General features: G+C 25.1%; 1 protein-coding gene across 6 annotated transcripts; it reads right to left on the bottom strand.

Annotated features, from left to right (window-relative positions):
* Nucleotides 1-655: 655 nt before the first annotated feature.
* On the bottom strand, nucleotides 656-17,477 carry Taf3 (TBP-associated factor 3). 6 transcript variants are annotated; one of them, XM_072002074.1, is made up of 11 exons: nucleotides 17,363-17,477; nucleotides 16,516-16,687; nucleotides 16,127-16,369; nucleotides 14,012-15,186; nucleotides 13,300-13,872; nucleotides 11,470-11,649; nucleotides 11,265-11,365; nucleotides 10,710-11,055; nucleotides 7,204-7,298; nucleotides 4,246-4,346; nucleotides 656-3,623 (listed from the first exon to the last, which is right to left on the bottom strand). In XM_072002074.1, the coding sequence occupies exons 2-11, from the start codon at nucleotides 16,679-16,681 to the stop codon at nucleotides 3,559-3,561; spliced, it is 3,045 nt and encodes a 1,014-aa protein (XP_071858175.1). In that variant the 5' UTR covers nucleotides 16,682-16,687; nucleotides 17,363-17,477; the 3' UTR covers nucleotides 656-3,558. The 6 variants fall into 6 exon arrangements, with proteins under 6 accessions (XP_071858175.1, XP_071858170.1, XP_071858171.1 ...); XM_072002069.1 differs by lacking the exon at nucleotides 17,363-17,477 and adding an exon at nucleotides 17,273-17,344; XM_072002070.1 differs by lacking the exon at nucleotides 17,363-17,477 and adding an exon at nucleotides 17,273-17,344 and having other exon boundaries at nucleotides 10,710-11,040.
* Nucleotides 17,478-18,772: the final 1,295 nt, after the last annotated feature.

Below are 18,772 nucleotides of genomic sequence, written 5' to 3'. Positions count from 1 at the left end.
ATTACACAACGAATTGTACAATATTTTCTTTTGAAACAAAAAATATTGGGAAGCAATAACTTGGAATAAGAAATATTCTCTTTTAAACTTTTTTGTTGTAAAAGATTATAAATATTATATACATTTATATTTCAGTAAAATAAACGTTCATCAAAATAATTAATTAATTACTATGAAACATTTCAATCGATATAACTCCTCTAAATCTGAATAAAGAAAAAGATGTGTACATATCTTGTCATTTCTACTACAGACTAAAATTTAAAATTAAACTAGTTGCCACTAGTAATAAGTACATCTGGTAAGTATATATTTAGGTAAGTCACCATTTTCCTGTTAATCGACAGCTATCCTTAGAATTACATGTTCGATGGCGATGCTGATATGTTTTATATATCCTCTCTAGTTTTATAAGTTAGTGAATATTGATTTAATATAATCGTAAATAGCAATATAGTTGCTAAAAATATAATTAATTATCAATATCTAATGATATTCTCTTTATCTTTGTATATGATCGTATGCTTAATCTAATTAAGGATACAGCAATTACTAATTGTTTTTAATTAAATTAAGATTTATATAAGTTATTCTATTTAGATTTAATTATTTTAACAAGAAAACATTCAATCCGTAAGAAACACAATTTTAAATGTAAACATAATTTTATTTTATAATGTATATAAAAGATAACAAACAACTTAATAGTAAAACATATGTGTATAAAAAGATATAGAACATTTGTAATATTGCAAAAATTATATATGTATGTATGACACAGAGAATTTTAAGACAAGTAAACTAATTATGAACTAAATCAAAATTAATTTGGTAATTTTTCAACTTTGTATCTACTGTTCGTACCTACTTGTTTACAGTAACAAGATTAATATAGAGGACTATCAAATTTAAATCTTGGTTAATATTCATTCTATAGACTTTTAAGTATATAACATACTTTATTCAATTTTTGATAAGCATTGCTTCTATAATACAGTAAAAATGATTTGCATGAATTATATAATTATCATGTACAAAAATTTATATACATTGATTTTTTGCAAGATGAATTTTAATTTTTTGTAACATTAAAAAATGTTTTAATACAGTATAATTTTATGTTTTTCTTAATTACAGTTCATTCACTTGGAAATCTGTTCATAGTATTACAAATACATTATTATTACTATTATTATTATTATTATTATCATATCATTATTGGTTTCTTAATTAAATATTAATATAAAACTATAAAGTACAATATATTAACTATGTAATTATTTTTTGTAATTGATTCTAATCTTGTCTTTATAAGTCCATTTCTATCATATTTATAATGTTCAATCTAATAACAAAAAAAAAATATATATATATATATTTGAATTATGAATAACAAAGTTCAATGTATTATTTTTTGTTTCTTTTTCATATGATATTAAAATTAACCCTAACAACTTCTAAAGTTTTCTGTTACTCACCTATAAAAACTTCTGAATTTATCATTTAATATTTGAACAAAAAGAGAATTAGATAGCAATGAGATAGAATTTAACTTAGTCATATACATTTGGAACAATAAATAATGAATGTAATACTTAAATCGTAATATTTCATTTGACTAAGTTTTTGTTCTTATCACATTGAGACCCAACCATGCAATTATATTTTGTAATACCATCTTTACGTATAATAATTAAATTCTAATGCAAAGAATTGTTATAGGTGATAGAAATTAAATTGTATGATACATATATATTTATCAATATTTTTATTGTCAACAGAACAGATAGATTTACTCGTTTTAATGATTTTTATCAGTCTATAAAATGAGTAAATCTATCCATGTAGGTATCAATGTGGTAAGCAATGCTGTTTATTTCTATAAAAAATATATTTTATATTGTACACCATGCATCATAAGTTTCACAATTATTTAGAAACAATAAACACATAAAATTTCTTATTTACAAAGCAAAAGACAAGTTGTAAAAATAGTCAGAGTTGTAAGGGTTAATATTATAAGTGCAAAAAATTAGCAAATTCTTTTACAATTACAGTTACTGTGGTTCATAGTTATGGGATGATTTGAATTCAGTAAATATGTATAGGTGAAAAAGTGTACACAATATATTATGCAGATCTTCCTGCTTTAAGAAAAGAAAATAGAATCTTCGCGACTGATTTTTAAATGTTACATTATCAGTTTTAACACGTTGATTGCTATACATAAAATATGTTATCTATATTTGTATTTTTACTGTTTTCATATTAATTTTTCATGCTATTAAAGTTTATAATTTTAGTCCTTGAGAAGAAACATTCTTTTTTATAAATTTTCAGGAAATTTGTAAACATGATATAAATGTACAAATAATTCTTGTAAAGATCTATATAGAAAATTAAGCATCTCATTGATATAATACAATTTAATTAACTCATTCTGTACATAAAAATTTTGTATATTATACATAAAAATATACGAAATTCAAAAAGTACAAACGTCATTTATCTAATTATCTAAATAACAGATGGTCTGATATGAAAATCATAATCAATATCAAACTATATAAGATCAAAGATATCTTTAAGAATATTTTTGCTAACAATTAGTTTCTATATTAATAATTTAATATATGAAAAAAAAGAAAATATAAAATGAAGTCCGTCTGTAACATATTTTGCTTAGACATTTATTAAGTTCAGTTATTTTTCTTAAATGATTAATTGAATTAATATAGATATAAATTAATTATAATAAATATTTGTAATAATATCTAAATTTTGTATCGTTTCCTAAAATAAAAAGATCAAAAGGAATCTGAACAAACTTAAACATAGTGATCACAAGAAAATATCTCTAACATAGTTTCAAATGTATTGAAAATACCACTTATTAATTATTTTCGAATTCAACAAATAAACTGAAGTTTAGTTCAGAAATAAACTGAGTGAAAATTTATCTTACTAGAAGTTTAAACTTGTTCGAAAATTGAATTATTGTTCTATAATTTGTAGCATTTTAAAATTGTATCAAATTAATTGTAGCTGTACATGTATTACATTGTATATTCTACTAGTGTAATATAAATATTGTATATTTCTTTCATCACAAAAAGAATATAATTGTTGCAGAAAATTAATATTATATGATCTTATCACTTTTTCAATTAGCTATCAACGTGTTAAAATTAAACCATAAATTTATATTAATGATCACAAAAGATAACATTTTCTAATTCAACTGGATTGCACTATCTTCCATCTTTTTGCTCTGTTTCTTCACAGTCTTAACCTTCATTATAGTCTTTCCAGACTTTCCCTTGAATGATAGAGATTTTTCTCTTAATGATTTCATTTGTAACTTCACTTCTGCTTTTGATAATTTCTTGCTTTTTATACTTTTTACACCAAGCTTGCTGTCTTTTTTAACTTTGGTAGTAGTTTGAATTCCTATACCGGATCTTATATAAGACCCGGGTAGCTTGTACTAGGCAGCAACTTTCACTTTTTTCTTCCTCTTTTTCTTCTTTTTATCATGATGAAGTTCTTGTTTTTTGGCTATACAGGTGCGACAGTACCAATCCTCGTTGTCAGCTGGTGGTACTTGCATACCAACACACACCCTATATGATTGAGAATATGTAAATTAAGCACACACACAGAAAACAGAAATCAACTAAATCTCGAGGCAAAAAAGAATTTTTAAGCTTTAATTATGTCACTTCATCATCATCTATATTGTAAAGGTAATTGTACTTTGTTATGTTTTCTAAAAAGCAAAGGATCAAGAAAGAAAACAACAAAGCATTAACAAGATAAAACGTGAGGAAAAAAGTAGAATTTATTGGAGAAACAAAGGGTAAAAAAAGTAATAAAAAAAAGAAGCTAAAATAACATAATGTAAATATAGTGATATTAAAAACTCATACTTAAGTTGTAGTTAAGAAAATAATTTAATAATTAAAATTTTTTATTTCTAGTAAATATGCGTTTTTTCTATTTTTAATATGTTCTCTAAAAAAGTGATCTGTTATGGTTTTTTGTATTTCAATTTACATAACATTTTTATAATATAAAAAGAAGTGTTAAAGGATACATAATATTAGAATTGTTTATATTTTTATGCGTTTTAGTCAATTTGTAAAAAGAAAGGTAAAGATATGTTCATTTATATTACAAAACAGCCTTTCTTAAAGATTTATGGTATAGCTCCAAATAATTATTGTTTTATCAACATTTACTTACCAATGATACCATGCATCACAATCATCACAACCAACCATAGGTGATCCATCATCTTGGTTACCACATGCAGGACAGAACCAAACTTTATGACCACCTTGATCCTGAAAAACTCATATGACGATAAAAATACAACATACTTCTCTTTTATGATATGTTTGGATAAACCAACCCATCTTTTGTATTTTGTTAACGTGTTGACAATATGTTACTAAAAAGATATGTAATGTACATTAAACTCTTAACATATTTAAGGATTGTATCGTATTGTTTATACTGTAATTAGAAAATTGAGGAATTAATAAAAAATATGTGACTAAAGGTACTTAGTAGATGATAAAATTGTTATAATTCAAAATTAATGAAAACTTTTTATATAATTTATATATATATATAAATTATATAAAAAGTATATATATATACTTATATATATATATAAAATAAAAAATGTAATATAACAATTGTATGTAATACTTATTATAATCTGAATAACAATATTGGCGTTATGTATGTATACATATATACGCATTTATATATAATTTTATAATGTTATATATGTAAATACATAATATCTTTAGTAAGCTGAGATATAAATGAAAAGAGATCAAAAGTTGAATGAAACTGAAATATTTGTGAATTAAAGCAGATACATAATTATGATTATTAACATTTATAAACTGATGAAATATCTGTTACGAAAATTAATTAAAATTTTTCATAACAAAACCAATACCTTGAAAATAAAACAGAATTTATATAATTACTATACCACATTCATATATTTATATCTATCATTAAATGCAATTTGTGATTCAAAAGAATAATGTATGCTGATGAATTATGAATAATGTATGCATGTAATGTACATGAATGTAAGTAGGGAAGAAATAACACATTTACACAAAAGTTAAGGTGCTGGTCTGCGGTAATTAAACAAATTTTCACTTGGCCCACAAATATATTTTATAATAAATGCTCATTTGCAATTTATATTTCAATTATCCAGGAACCAAGTTCTCATTATTTTGGAAAAAAATTATTTAACATTTCAGGTGCATATATTTTATTAGAATTAGATATTTATCATATTTAGTACTGAAAGTTTAATTATATTCAAAATGCTTATTGTCAGATATAATATTTGCATGTCTACCCTTATTTGAACCTAATCTATCTAATAATAATTTTTTGTTTCTATATTAAAAAGTAGTACCTATAATAGACAATAAATAAGAAGTCAAACATGAACAATGCACATACAAAGTGAATCACCTAACTTTAGGACCAAAAAAGTCTCTTTTGTCTTTAATGATAGGAGAAAATATTTAAGTAAGGGAATATTTGTTACAGAAGGCTAAATATTATGATAGAAATTTTTTTTAAAAGCTATGCTTTTTAAGATTCTAAAGCCATTAACAATGTTTTAAATGATATGATATATTTTTGTTTCTACAACATTAAAGTTGATAGAAAGAAAAATTTATACATATATAATTTGTGGCTTTCTGGATAGCCTGAAGAGTAATTTTTATAAAAGATAATCTATAATGAAGAAACATAATGTACGTTTCTTTCAAGATACTTTTCATATCTTAAAAATTTGACTTGTTAAAATAGATGAATAAATATTAAACATAGAACACTAGAAAAGTTTATGAGATAAATATGATTCTCAATGATATTTCAATTATTATTAGCTATCAGTTATTAATATGAAAACTTTCTTAATATCTACACACACTGTTTCTACTTTATATTGTATTTCTTAAGAATTATTCTCTAATAAATGACCCAAACATCAACATTATGATTTTTTATAATAATATTTGCTTTTTCATAACAAACTCTCCTATCTGAAACATTTTCTTTCTAACACTAAAAATATAGGAGAAATTTTAAATTTTTATGTTAGATAACTCATCTTGTATAAGACAATGCAATGTATAAACATCAAGATATATGTTGTATGTTATAATTATTTAACTTTATTAACATATAATATAATTATATATAAAAATAATATTTTCAAGTTTATTATATGTTATTAATATATTGGTTGCATTAAACTCTTTTTACATAAATTAATCTAAATAAAAGATAATGAAGACTCATTTAAAATATTCTAAACTGATAATTTTAATAAGTAAAGTTTCTGTGTATATTGGTTTCTATACAAATAGAAATCTTGTATGTACTATTGTTTTATATAATTCAATTTGTAATAGTTATATATTTCTATCTTTCTTCATATAGTTTTACATAAAGTTATTTAAATATACGAATATTCATATATATTAATATCAGCTGTAATATTTATTTGTTTATAAATATTAAAAAGCTTTCTTTTATAGAGCCACAGATAAATATATAAATAAATAGATAGATATAGAGAGAGAATGAGAAAAGGAGAAAAACAATATCTTATTATATAAGTTTGATTAGCACATATAATCTGTAATGTAAGAGAAAAATCATTCTATTTTCAATATAAAATAATTTTACATAAAATAATTTTTAATAAACTTCTATTTATCCAGTTAAAGTTTTATTTATCAAGTTTTTAAATTTAATTCAAATGCTTTTTTTCATATAAAATTATGAATTATATATATATATTAATATGTTTAAATCACATATATTATTGTTATAAAATATATACGAAGTTTTTTATATTATAAATATATATTCTTTTTATGTTCATTTATCCATGTATATAGTTACATAAGCTATAATTGTTATTAAAGGCAGTTTCAAGAAATTTTATAATAGGAATTTCAGAACAGTAAATGTTTTCACGTTAAAAGTTGAAAACTTTTCTAACATCATAACTATGATAGATTTAGGCAGAAGCTAAAGACAACGCACAAACCCATATTTCGATAAAATTGACACAGATAGAAAATAGATGATACTTTATAAGGAGTATCTAATGACTTTTGTTTAGAATGGGAATGTACTCACCACAGTAGTGGTTGGTGTTGGGGGCAGCGCAATCCTGCCATTTTCTTTGTCTTCCTTAGCATCATCCTTTTTAAGAGCTGCATCTGCTTTCGTCTCTGTGCCGTTAAAACCGTTCGTTATATTCCTAACTGTTCTGCATGCTATGCTTAATAACGACATGCAAGTTGCATGCAATCAACCAATCCTTTGCTATTTCGTAAACTATTTTATATTTCCCCTTTTCTGTATTATAATAGTTATTCATTCAGTTTTAATTTAATGCTTCAATTAAATTTGTTCATAAAAAGGTATTTATATATTTTTTATAATTTTAGCAAAATAAATTAAAATCATGAGTATATAATCTATTTTTTAAAAATTATAGAGTTATATATAGTTAAGTTATACATTATTATTTCTCTAATGAAAGAAAAGGAATAAATAAGAATAAAAAATAACGGTAAATATATTAAATACTGGGCTTTTTGTAACTTTAAATTACATTTTACTTTTGTGCAAATAATAAATTGATTCATAATTTGCTGACCCCTATATTTCTCTAAAAATAGGAGATTAATATAGTATTGTCAATTATTTACTCATTTTATCCACATATATTGCATCAAGTGTATTGTCTCCATATCATTTATTTTATCAACTTTTATGCAAGGAAGTATAATACTACTTTTACATCTTTAGATGTTTTAACATTGCATGTCATATAGAAACCGTAACTGAATTATATTATAATATTTCTGTTAATTTATTGTATTTTAAATGTTCTAATGTAGGATAACACATATTATAGTATAATGCATACATAGATATGAATTACCAAAAAATTAAACTAAAAGTACTTTTTTTCTCTTTTACCTGTAATTATTTTTAAAAAACTATTTAAAAAAATTATTTAAATAAATTTAACCAATTGTATCTAATATCAATTCTTTCAAATGCAATATAAAATATCTACTTTATATTGAAAGAGCAAAAGAATTACTGAATTAAAAATGCTTAGTTATATATATATATATTAATATATATGTATCAATATGTGTGTGTGTATATTGATTTAATACTTTATAATAACCTATTCTTTTAAATTGAATATATTTTTAATGCCATGTATATAAATATATTAAAAGTTTTAAAAAAATTCATAAACGACTGTATTAACTTTCTTCAGTATTCAATATCTTATTATTATTCCTGTACATTATGTATATAAATAAGATATAAAAATTTAAGAAGTAAAGCATAATGTATTTTATTATTACTTGGTCATATATAGAATGCTCCTAGACACTCACCTTAAAAAAACCTAGAATACTATGTATAATGTTTTCTTTTTCTTATAGAAAATGCTGAGCAAAAAGATTACTGGAAATATATATTTGTAAATATATTAAATCTTCCTTCTTAAAAGATTAAGAAGGAAGGTTGAGAAACTTTGTATATTATACTTCTTGAATGTCACGCATAAGGTCTGAAATTATTACATTTGATAACATGTAATAACATATAAAATTAATAAAACATAATAAATCAACCTCTTATGGAAAATATTGTATAAAGCTTTTAAACAATTATGTTTTATTAAATATAAAATAACTAATAGTTTAAAATTTTTACATTATTTACAAATTACTTCTAGAAAAAAACTATAATCTATAGATTATTGCATTTGAAACAAAATTGAATATTGCATTTAGAACAATCTAATGATTTTTTAAAAATTTAATTGTACCATGTTTTTGAGTAGAAACTTTTGAATCCATCTTTATGAAGTTATACAAGAATATTCCTTTTTCCATTAAGATTAATTTATTTAAGCTACATGAAATATACCATATGTGCATTTGCATTGCAGAAGAAAATACTAAAAGAAAGATAATAATAAAAAAAAAAAAAGAAAAAGAAAGTTTAAAAATCCATTTCAATAGCAGTGTAAGATCAGAAAGGTCTTAGAACTTAGTTTCCTTTAAATTAGTCATTTATAAAATTTGTGGTTATTTAATAATACTTATTACTAAAATATTTTATCATTGAAAAAATGAAAATGGATATTCTCAAAATATCTAATGGAATTAAGTTCTGAGACTTCTTTTAATACAAAAGATTCCACCTAATTGAATGTGATAGAAGTGCTAAAATTTGAAATCAAGTATATTGGTAATCACAACACGAAATACGTAACAATTCTAATGTAGGCTATAAAGTTGTTCTACATACACACTTTAGAGACAAATGAATCTATACAACAAAGCAGGCCAAATGAAAATTATACCGTCACCGCAAGTCATGAATGCATAGAAAGTAAAAAATGAAATATTGAAAAGCTGGGTTGTTGGATGGAGTGAAAATGGTATCAATGAATTGAGTTAATCTTTGCATAAAAAATAATCAGCTATATACGTAAAAAATGATCGAGACATTTTATATCTATATGAAATGTTTGATTGAAATTTAAATAAATTATCTGATATATTCTTATTTGAAGTATGTATAAAAACGCAAGAATGTTTAAATATTATAGCAATATTAATCTAAACAAAACTATGAATGATTATAATTAATAAATAATCAATGTAATGAAGGAGGGCTGTCATCTCAGCTTACTATACGAGATTTATTATAAAATAAAATCTTTTTCTCTTCTGTACCATTGTTTATCATTAATCCAAATCGTTTTCTTGTGTATGTATATATACTATTTTATAGTATGCTACATCCTTATATTACACATATATTTTATATTTTAATATATGCCATAACAAATATCTTAACCCCTTGCGGACTACCGCCGCATATATGCGTTCTGCGTAAACCATCAATTTGGCCGAATAACTCATGTATGCGTTTGACGAAAACAACTGATAGAGCCGAAAGACTCATATATATGTTCCACGTAAACGCGTTCAGAGAAAACAATTGATAGAACTAAAAGACTCATGTGTGTCATTTTACTTATCTTGTGGAGAATTTGTGTATGTACATATGTCTAGAATTTGACATCTATGAACGAAAAGCGCGTCTAAGCAGAAATGAGCACTGGCAATTTTAAATGACTATCGCGGCAACGGTTCGGCCCCACGGCACGGTTGACTTCGAACCATGCCGTCCGCAAAGGGTTAATTTGTATGTATATAAGAAGCAATGAATTTAATAAAAAATATAACTATTCTTATTGACACATTTAATAAATTTATATTAACAAAAAAAAAAAAAAAAAGGAAAACACGATTTATACCTCTACTATTTCAACTATAAACGAGAAAAGATATGTTAAAATCGATCATAAAAATTTAAGAAAATAATGATTAAAAATGGTTATAATATTATTTCTTTTGAATGTGTAAGTTGTGACAGCCCTATTATGATTTAATTGTAATTTTATAAAAGGTATCTGATTCTTAATATATTTGAAATATTCTGAAATATTTGAAAATATAATTAAATGTTATACTTAAAAATATAACATTTTTATATATTTGAAGTATATGATTATCATATAAAAACGTACTTACAAAATAATATGGTGGTGGTTGTTGTTGCGGCAGAGGAGGTGGGAACTTAGGAGCAGGATCAAATTGAGATGGAGGAATCTCTCTTTGAGGTAAGGCTTTGAAGAGAGATTTCTTTGCTCGAGGAACTGTTGCAAGTGGCACACTAGTAAGATTGGCAGAGAAAGTATCTGTAGGAAGAGCAGGGCTTCCATCTAACGTTCCCTCCTCTGTTTTCTTACTTGCCGACTTTTGCTTTGGCGGTCGCGTTACTAATGCTGATATTTTCGCCAACTCGGGACTTGGTTCTCGTTTCGTCTCATCCTCAGGCTTCTTCAGCAATGTCTTTATAGTTCTATAACACATTTCCCTAATAATAATGTATGCGTTATTAAATACAATGCGTGTATTCAACATTAACGCATAATATGATTCTTCATACAACAAGAAAACAAACACAAAGGAAAAACCTTATAATAGCACAATAAGAAAGCAAAACACATGAATTGAAATCATCACAAAAAAAGTAATAACTTATTAAAACTAAAAGAAGAAGATTAAAATTATCTGTGAACTTACATTTTCTTCATTGGAGCAGCATCAGGCGTTGGGGGTCTTGGAGAAGCTGTACCTAATTTTAGTGTTATTTTTGGTACAGCTTCTGAACTTTTATCTTCTTTCTATAATAAAAAGGAATTAAAACATTAGTCTTAATTTCAAATTATCTCACAAAAAATAATAGAAAAAAGGCAGTAGAAATATTTATAAAAAGTGACTCTTCTACCTCTTTCTCTTTTCGCTTATCTTTCTTTTCTTTCTTTTCTTTGATTTTATCCATCTTTTCCTTTTTATCCATTTTATCCTTTTTTTCTTTTATTTTCTCTCCTTTCTCTTTGTGCTTTTCTTTCTTATCTTTCTTCTTTTTTAATTTATCTTTTTTTTCTTTCTTATGTTCCTTTGATTTCTGAAAATAAAATTTATATGTAATAATTATTTAATAATAAAACTGATATATATATATCTTTTTATAAATTATTTCGGGAAAATATTATTTTAAGTTTTAATATTTCACATTATCAGTTTACTTCCAATAAAACATTAGATCTTATTTCTTTTCGAATTTTTATTTTTAATAGAAGTTATTATACAATAAAGTGTATAATTGGTGAAATTACATCAATTGAAATGAATTCATAGCCGATCATATTATATTTGAGTAATTTTAAAAATGTTCATTCGACCTCAAATGACCGAGTATCGTTTATTTTAACTTATGTATTTGTTTTTTTAATCCAAAGTTCGACTATTCAATAATTAGAAGTTATTTTGAAAAATCTTTCTTTTCAATATTAATCGCACATATCAGATTGTTCTTTATTGTATTCGGAAAATTTGATTCTAAATATAATTTAGTTTTATCGCTATAAGAAATTATTTTTTTCATTCGAAAATTTCAAATAAATCTTGCAGTTCTCTTCCTTTATTTTTAGTCTAGAGAAATTATTATATTCTTTGACATTTTTTTTACAACATACATATTTTATGTATACAGTTAATTTGAAAATTAACATCTCAATAAAGTACTAAAAATTTCTAATTTAAATAAAATTTGAAATTGTATATACATACATATAAATATTTTTCCTTAAGAAAGCTTATATTTTCATTCTGTAAACTCATTTACAAATATAGCAATATGATATAAAAATTACTTAGTAGGTTTAAATTCTTCTGAAAAAATAAAAAAGAATTATCCATAGAATTAGTAAAATAGGAGATGAAATTGTATACAATATAAATACATCAAAATTAGTAAAAATCACAACTTTTATAAACAATATCTCCTTAATTATTAAGTTTTGATAATAATTTATGTTTAATATCATGCTTTAAATGGAGTATTAATTTTGCATATGTCATAAACATAATGTGTTATAAAATAACTTGTACTTTGTTCTTTTCCTCTTTTGGTTGAATCAATGATTTTAATATAACTCATAATTATACATACAGATATGTGATTCACATAACTAAAAATGGCTTAATATACTGAAAACTGTTTGATAAATTTGAATTATTCTTGTTTTAGCTCTTTGTAACCTGTGTATCTAGGCATATCTTTTATTTCTTTACTTGTTTTCTCGTACAATGTGAAGACTGAACTTAAAAAAAACACACATTTTTAGAAAATTTAGAGTTTGTATAATGTAGTGCTATATAATCACCTATAATCTCTTTGTGTCTCTTTAGAGCAGACATTTGAACTTGCTAAACTTACGACGTTCCTTCAAACGGGGACAGCCGAGTGCAAAGGGTCAAATATGTGTTAGATTTGATTTATTCCACTAGGAGTTAAACCGGTTAGAAAATATCTTGTTAACGTCTTTTTTTTTATGTAAATTTTTGAATTAACGCATTAAAAAATCCCTGCGATTTATCAAGTTTGAAACCAAAATGATTAAAAAATCAATCACCTAGTTCTCCAAATGTCATTTAGATGAATATTTACATATAACAAATGTATAAATAGTAAACACATTGACTTTTATATGTTAACATTGCGATAATTGTTAAAGCTGAAAAAATCTAAATAACTAGTAAAATAAAAAATTACCTTATCATTTTTATCCTGTTTCTCAATTTTGGGACTTTTTGAAGATAATAATGGCACAATAGGTACTGGTTTAGGGTACATATTTGGTGCTGCAAGTGCAGATGATAAAGGCGGTGCAACGGTACTCGTAGGAACTAGTGGAGGTATCTCTTTGTCCTGTTTAACCGCCTTTGATTTATCTCCTTTTTCTCTCTCCGTTTTTTCGTGTTTTGTCATTGAAGGCATTGCTTCAGTAGAGAAAGGTGTTGAAGGAAGCTTTTCCCGATCGAGAGATTTGGTTTTTTGTAAAGTGGAGAAATCTTCAGATTTTGGTGGTAAATTTAAAAAGCGAGGTGGTAATGGTAAATTTGACATTGCTGGATGAGCGCCACTACTACCTCTTCCTATAGGTAATGGAAATCTGGGAAACATTGGATGAGGTATTAAACCAGGTGCTGGAGGAAATGTTGGGAAAAAAGGAAATGGAAGTGTCGGTGGAAAACTTGGTTCTTTGGAAATCTGAGGTTCAGGTGCCTGTGGTGTTTTCGGTCGATCTAGTATATCCTGTTCTGGCGCATCGTTGATAATCTTTGTCTGAAAAACGGTAATCGCATATCGGCGATGTCTTTCGGCGTCTTCTTCAAGCAATTAATAGTGCTCGCATACACGTACACGCACGCGTGCACTTGTGTTAATATCATATAATGCTATTTCTAAATAAAAGTCAACCTACCTTTTTTGGACTAACGCAATGCTTTGGGCTTCTTGATTTTAATTCCTTTCTTTTATTAATCTTTTCTTTTCTCTTCCTTTTATGATCTGTAGGTGTTGTGGGCATGTTCAATTCCGGAGTTCTTGGTGTACTGGGAGTTCCTGGTGGTGACATATCATCAAACATGTAAACATCTGATCCTGGACTTTGTAAACCAATTAATTCTCCTCCATCTGGTTGAAGGTGGACGTCTGGCGTATGTGGAGTCTTTTTCTCTTCTCGTTTCACATCACTATCATTACGCAATGCTTGTTTATCAATATTTTCATCAATAACCAAACCAGGTGAACTTTCTCTTGAATCAAGTTCTTTGTATTTATGTTGTTCTGATATGTCTTTTTCTTTATCCTCTCGTGGTTTTGAAATCTTTTTAAAAATGTTTAATTTTTGCTTATCTGGCTCTGATGGAAGTTTATCAATAGTGTTCTCCTTTTTTTCATTAGATGGTGGGGATCTACCAGTAACGTCGACTAATTTTTCTGGTTTTGTCTTTGGTTGTATACTTTTTTGTAATTTTGGACTAATAGCTGTTTTAGGTGATACTAATTTAGGAGTAGATGGTCTGCTTGATGAGCTTGGCATAGTACTTTGTAATTTCCCACCTACTGACTTTAAAGGTTTTAATTTAGCTAATTCTTTCATACCAGCCAACTTTTTAATTTTATTATCGTCTATCTTATCTGGTTTAAATAATTCCTTAGCGCGATTCTTTTTCTTATTTTCTTTATCAAGTTTACAATCTTCTAATCCTTTCTTTACAATCTTTTTCGGTCTTTTATCATACTTTAATTCAGGAGGTACCATAGGGTAAGAACTAGGCTGTGGCGAGTCTGAACAAGTTTGATGTGGAGTTCTTGCTTCAGGTAGTTTTCCTTCTCGAGCAGGCGATAAAAAACCTGAAGTAGTCATCATGACACTATGTATTTCACGTAATGGTCTACCTTCTTCCAGTACTTTTACACGCTTTGCTATAGGGCTTTCAAATGAGACAGGATCTCCTGGTCGCTTAAATACTACTTGTGGTGATATCCTATGAGGAGATACATTTATAGAACTGTTACTTGATGTCCCATTATTCAATGTTAAGTCAGATGTTCCATTTAATAAATTTTCTGCTTTCTCTGCTATATATTCGTCTGTAAAATAATGTAAACAATATGTAAAATAATAAAATACCACTATAATTGTATAATTTTCTGTTTATTAAAATTATTTGAGATCATTAATTAAATTAATATTTATTTTTCTACAAGAAGTTGAGATACTTAATATTCAATATTTTTATTAGCAATAATTTGCATGTTAGGTGTAAGCATATCTTAATATACATATAAATTTGACAAAATCTCTTTTTACGTGAACAATTGCTTCATATATTATTGATCACGATAATTGTTTATAGATATACTAACTTTTCTAATAAAGCAGTGTAAACTAAAATAATATTCTATCCTTATATTTCCATTACATTATGATCATTTCAAATAAAAATGAAATTTTATGTAATAAAAAAAAGTCTGTCATATTATATATATAAGAATCTAAATATTTCTTATATTGCTTAAGTTATTCATCATTGTAGCAGTAAAATAAGATATATTTTATCAAGATAGATCGTACAAAGAATTACAATCTACATTTATGCAAAATTTGACAGTTTTGATGAAATTCTTTCCAAATTTTCATATTTAAAAAAACAAAACATTTGAAACATTGGGTTGTAAATAGTATAATAAATAATAGTAATAGTAATGAATAACATAAATAATTTTGATCAAATAAAGAAAAATATTGAGTTTAACCAAACTTACTTATGTTACAACCCAATATATAAGCAAAATAAATTTCTTTATGTTCATTTCAATGCTTTATCTTTACTTAAAAGCTTTCTTTGGTACAATCAATATATGTAGTTGAAATAACTTGTTGTGTTTTTAATAGCTTATCCTGCATTTCAGAAATACTTTATTAGGAGCTTTATCTGGGGTTAAACAATGACATTAATATGAATATAAAATATTTTGATATTCAGCTTTAAAACATTATATGTGTATTTATATGCGAGTAATAATTTACCTTCAGTATCAGGAAACATGGCTGGTAAATGTTCATGTACATGTACGGGCCTTGTTACAACTTCCCGGCTTCCAGGTTTCAAAAAATTCAAATGATTTTCACGTTGAATTGGAAATTTTGGTACTGTTACTGGACATGGGACAGAATCTACATTTTTTATATATTCTGTTAACTCTTGTATATCAATATTCATATGCTGAAATGCTAAACCTAAATCATCAAGATTTGCTTCTGTTCTTCCCACTGAAAAACATTTAATGTTATACTTAAAATGAAACTACGATGGTTTAATTTTTATATACTGCGTAATTATTTATAAAGCTAATAGAACTATTTTGATATTGTTTAGAACTTCAATTAAATCTCTGTAATATTTTGAAAATACTTACAGATTTCTGCATATTGATGAGTAAGTCTTGAAATTTGTAAAATATATTCTTGCATAAGATCAACCATAAATTCTAATGGTGTAGAATTGATTGAATGCCATCCAATCGTTTGACAAATTTGAGCAACCACCATTTTTAAAACACTCCTACTATATTCTATTGACATCTTCAACTGAAGAAAATAATACAAAATTATTAATTATAATGGAAAGTAGCAAAAATCGATAACTGAAAGAACATTACTAGAATTTTATAGTTCAATACAGATATGTGTCATCTTTTAATAAAATAATGAGATTCAATAAATTATTTTCATTAGATGTAAAAATGATTTAATATGAAATTTTACTTTCACTCACCAATGTAAAAGAAATTATATAAGTTCTAATTCCTTCGTTTATTAATATAAAATATCTACATATATTTCTATTCTAATACACAGCTTCATTTAGCATTTCGATGTTAAGTCATGCAATTCGTTTTTATAATTATATACATTGTACGTAACACAATAAATGTAGAACGAAATACGTTTTTATTGCTTTCACATCTTTTAAATGTATTTTTGCTTCTTTATAACCATTGATGCATATTATACACCATATACGATAATGGCGGATAATTTCTTTAGTCATAGAAGTAAAAAAGATAGCGTCGTCTTAGATGTGTTTGACTCATTTCTATTAAAGTATAAAATCTAACAAGACGCGAATATTAAAAATGTTCTATCATTATTATTACATTACTTGTTACATACATTTACATTGATTTTATTATACGAATATAATTTTATGTAACCACAAATTAATTCCATAACAAATTTGATAAAAAAAGATATGATTTTTACCAAAAGTTATTTTCTTTATTATAAAAGAAATATCAAGATGTTATATTCCATATTTATTCACTTTTATTCAAATCACAAGATAATATCATCAAACATAATACATATGTATGTATTTCGATATTTATTAAATCCACAGACTAATAAATAGAGAGATGACTCTGTTGTAAGTGTAACTAGGTACAGAGATACGTATCTTAAATACTCTAATACCACGGCGAATACATATATCTAGTAAAATTTCACTCAGAATGGGAATTTCAGTCTTTTTTACAAAGTAATATATGTAAATGTAAATGTAAACAAAATTTTTACTCGGTAATATAGCATAATATATTTATCTATATTTTTGGTACAATGAAAAAATAAAATTGAATCGTTAGTCCCGTCGTTCCATTAAACAATACATTTGTAGTAATAATTATTTATTCTTAGTAAGTATTCTTAAGTATTCTTTGTTTTAAAGTTGTACCACTTTTTAGAATTTCTATATCAAATCTATAACATTAAATGTTTTATTAAATATTTTATAGATGTATTAGGTATCTATTAGATGTTTTATTACGTATTTAAGATTTTATTGCTTTAATTTTAGCTATATGTATAAAATTAATAATGTGCAAACAATTTTTTACCATATAATAAATTTATAGTGTGTGTTAATAAATCATTGGTTAGTTTCAAAATAAAATTAATTAATTACTTTTATATTAAAAGATAATTATAATTATATTAAAACTACATATATATCGAAATATGAAAGAATTACTTGTTAAATAATAATTTGTACAGCATTCAATAGATAGAAACGTATAATTGCTGCAATAATAATTTCAATCCAGAAAGAAAATTTTAAGGTAATACATATATGTATGTAAGAAATATATATTACTTATGTAAGTAATACCAGATACCTAGTATTAATATTATATATGTATGATTAGTGAAATAATTTTTTGCAAGTATTTTGGATCGATGAAGCGACTTTTGTCTGCGTGATATCACTGCGATCATATGTCTGTCTTCGTTGTTGTTTACTAGAGTAAATAAAGATATATGAACGCAGCGATATTGCTTAAATAAAAGTTGCTCATATATCGAAAGTATAAAAGAAGCTGTCCGAAAATTGAGTCACGAACAATCAACATGGAAGACAAGAAGTTCACATTCTGCGCATGCGTGATATGCTATAAATGTTTTAAACAGAGACAGGATTCTCTACCCACCTCTATCTGTCTCGCAAGAACAAGAATTTTGTTGTCTCACATGTTGATTTGCCACAAATCAATTTTCGGACAGTTTTTCCTAGCTAGTGTTACAACCTATTTATATGATCATAGTCAAGATTATGAACATAGAGATATCGTATGAACCGATCATAAACTTCACGGACAGTTGCAAAGTGTGAAGCCA

The sequence above is a fragment of the Bombus fervidus genome, chromosome 4, assembly GCF_041682495.2.
Source record: "Bombus fervidus isolate BK054 chromosome 4, iyBomFerv1, whole genome shotgun sequence".
Lineage (NCBI taxonomy): Eukaryota > Metazoa > Arthropoda > Insecta > Hymenoptera > Apidae > Bombus > Bombus fervidus.
The sequence above is the reverse complement of the archived record's forward strand: the minus strand, read 5'-3'. Positions and strand labels throughout refer to the sequence as shown.

Coding starts and splice junctions, on each gene's coding strand:
- Taf3 (XM_072002069.1), bottom strand. CDS start 17,329: ATGGAATTAATTTGTGGTTACATAAAATTATATTCGTATAATAAAATC. Junction 16,688..17,272: donor ATAATAAAATCAATGTAAAT/GTATGTAACAAG, acceptor TATTTTCTTCAG/TTGAAGATGTCAATAGAATA. Junction 11,650..13,299: donor AACAGGATAAAAATGATAAG/GTAATTTTTTAT, acceptor TTTTATTTTCAG/AAATCAAAGGAACATAAGAA.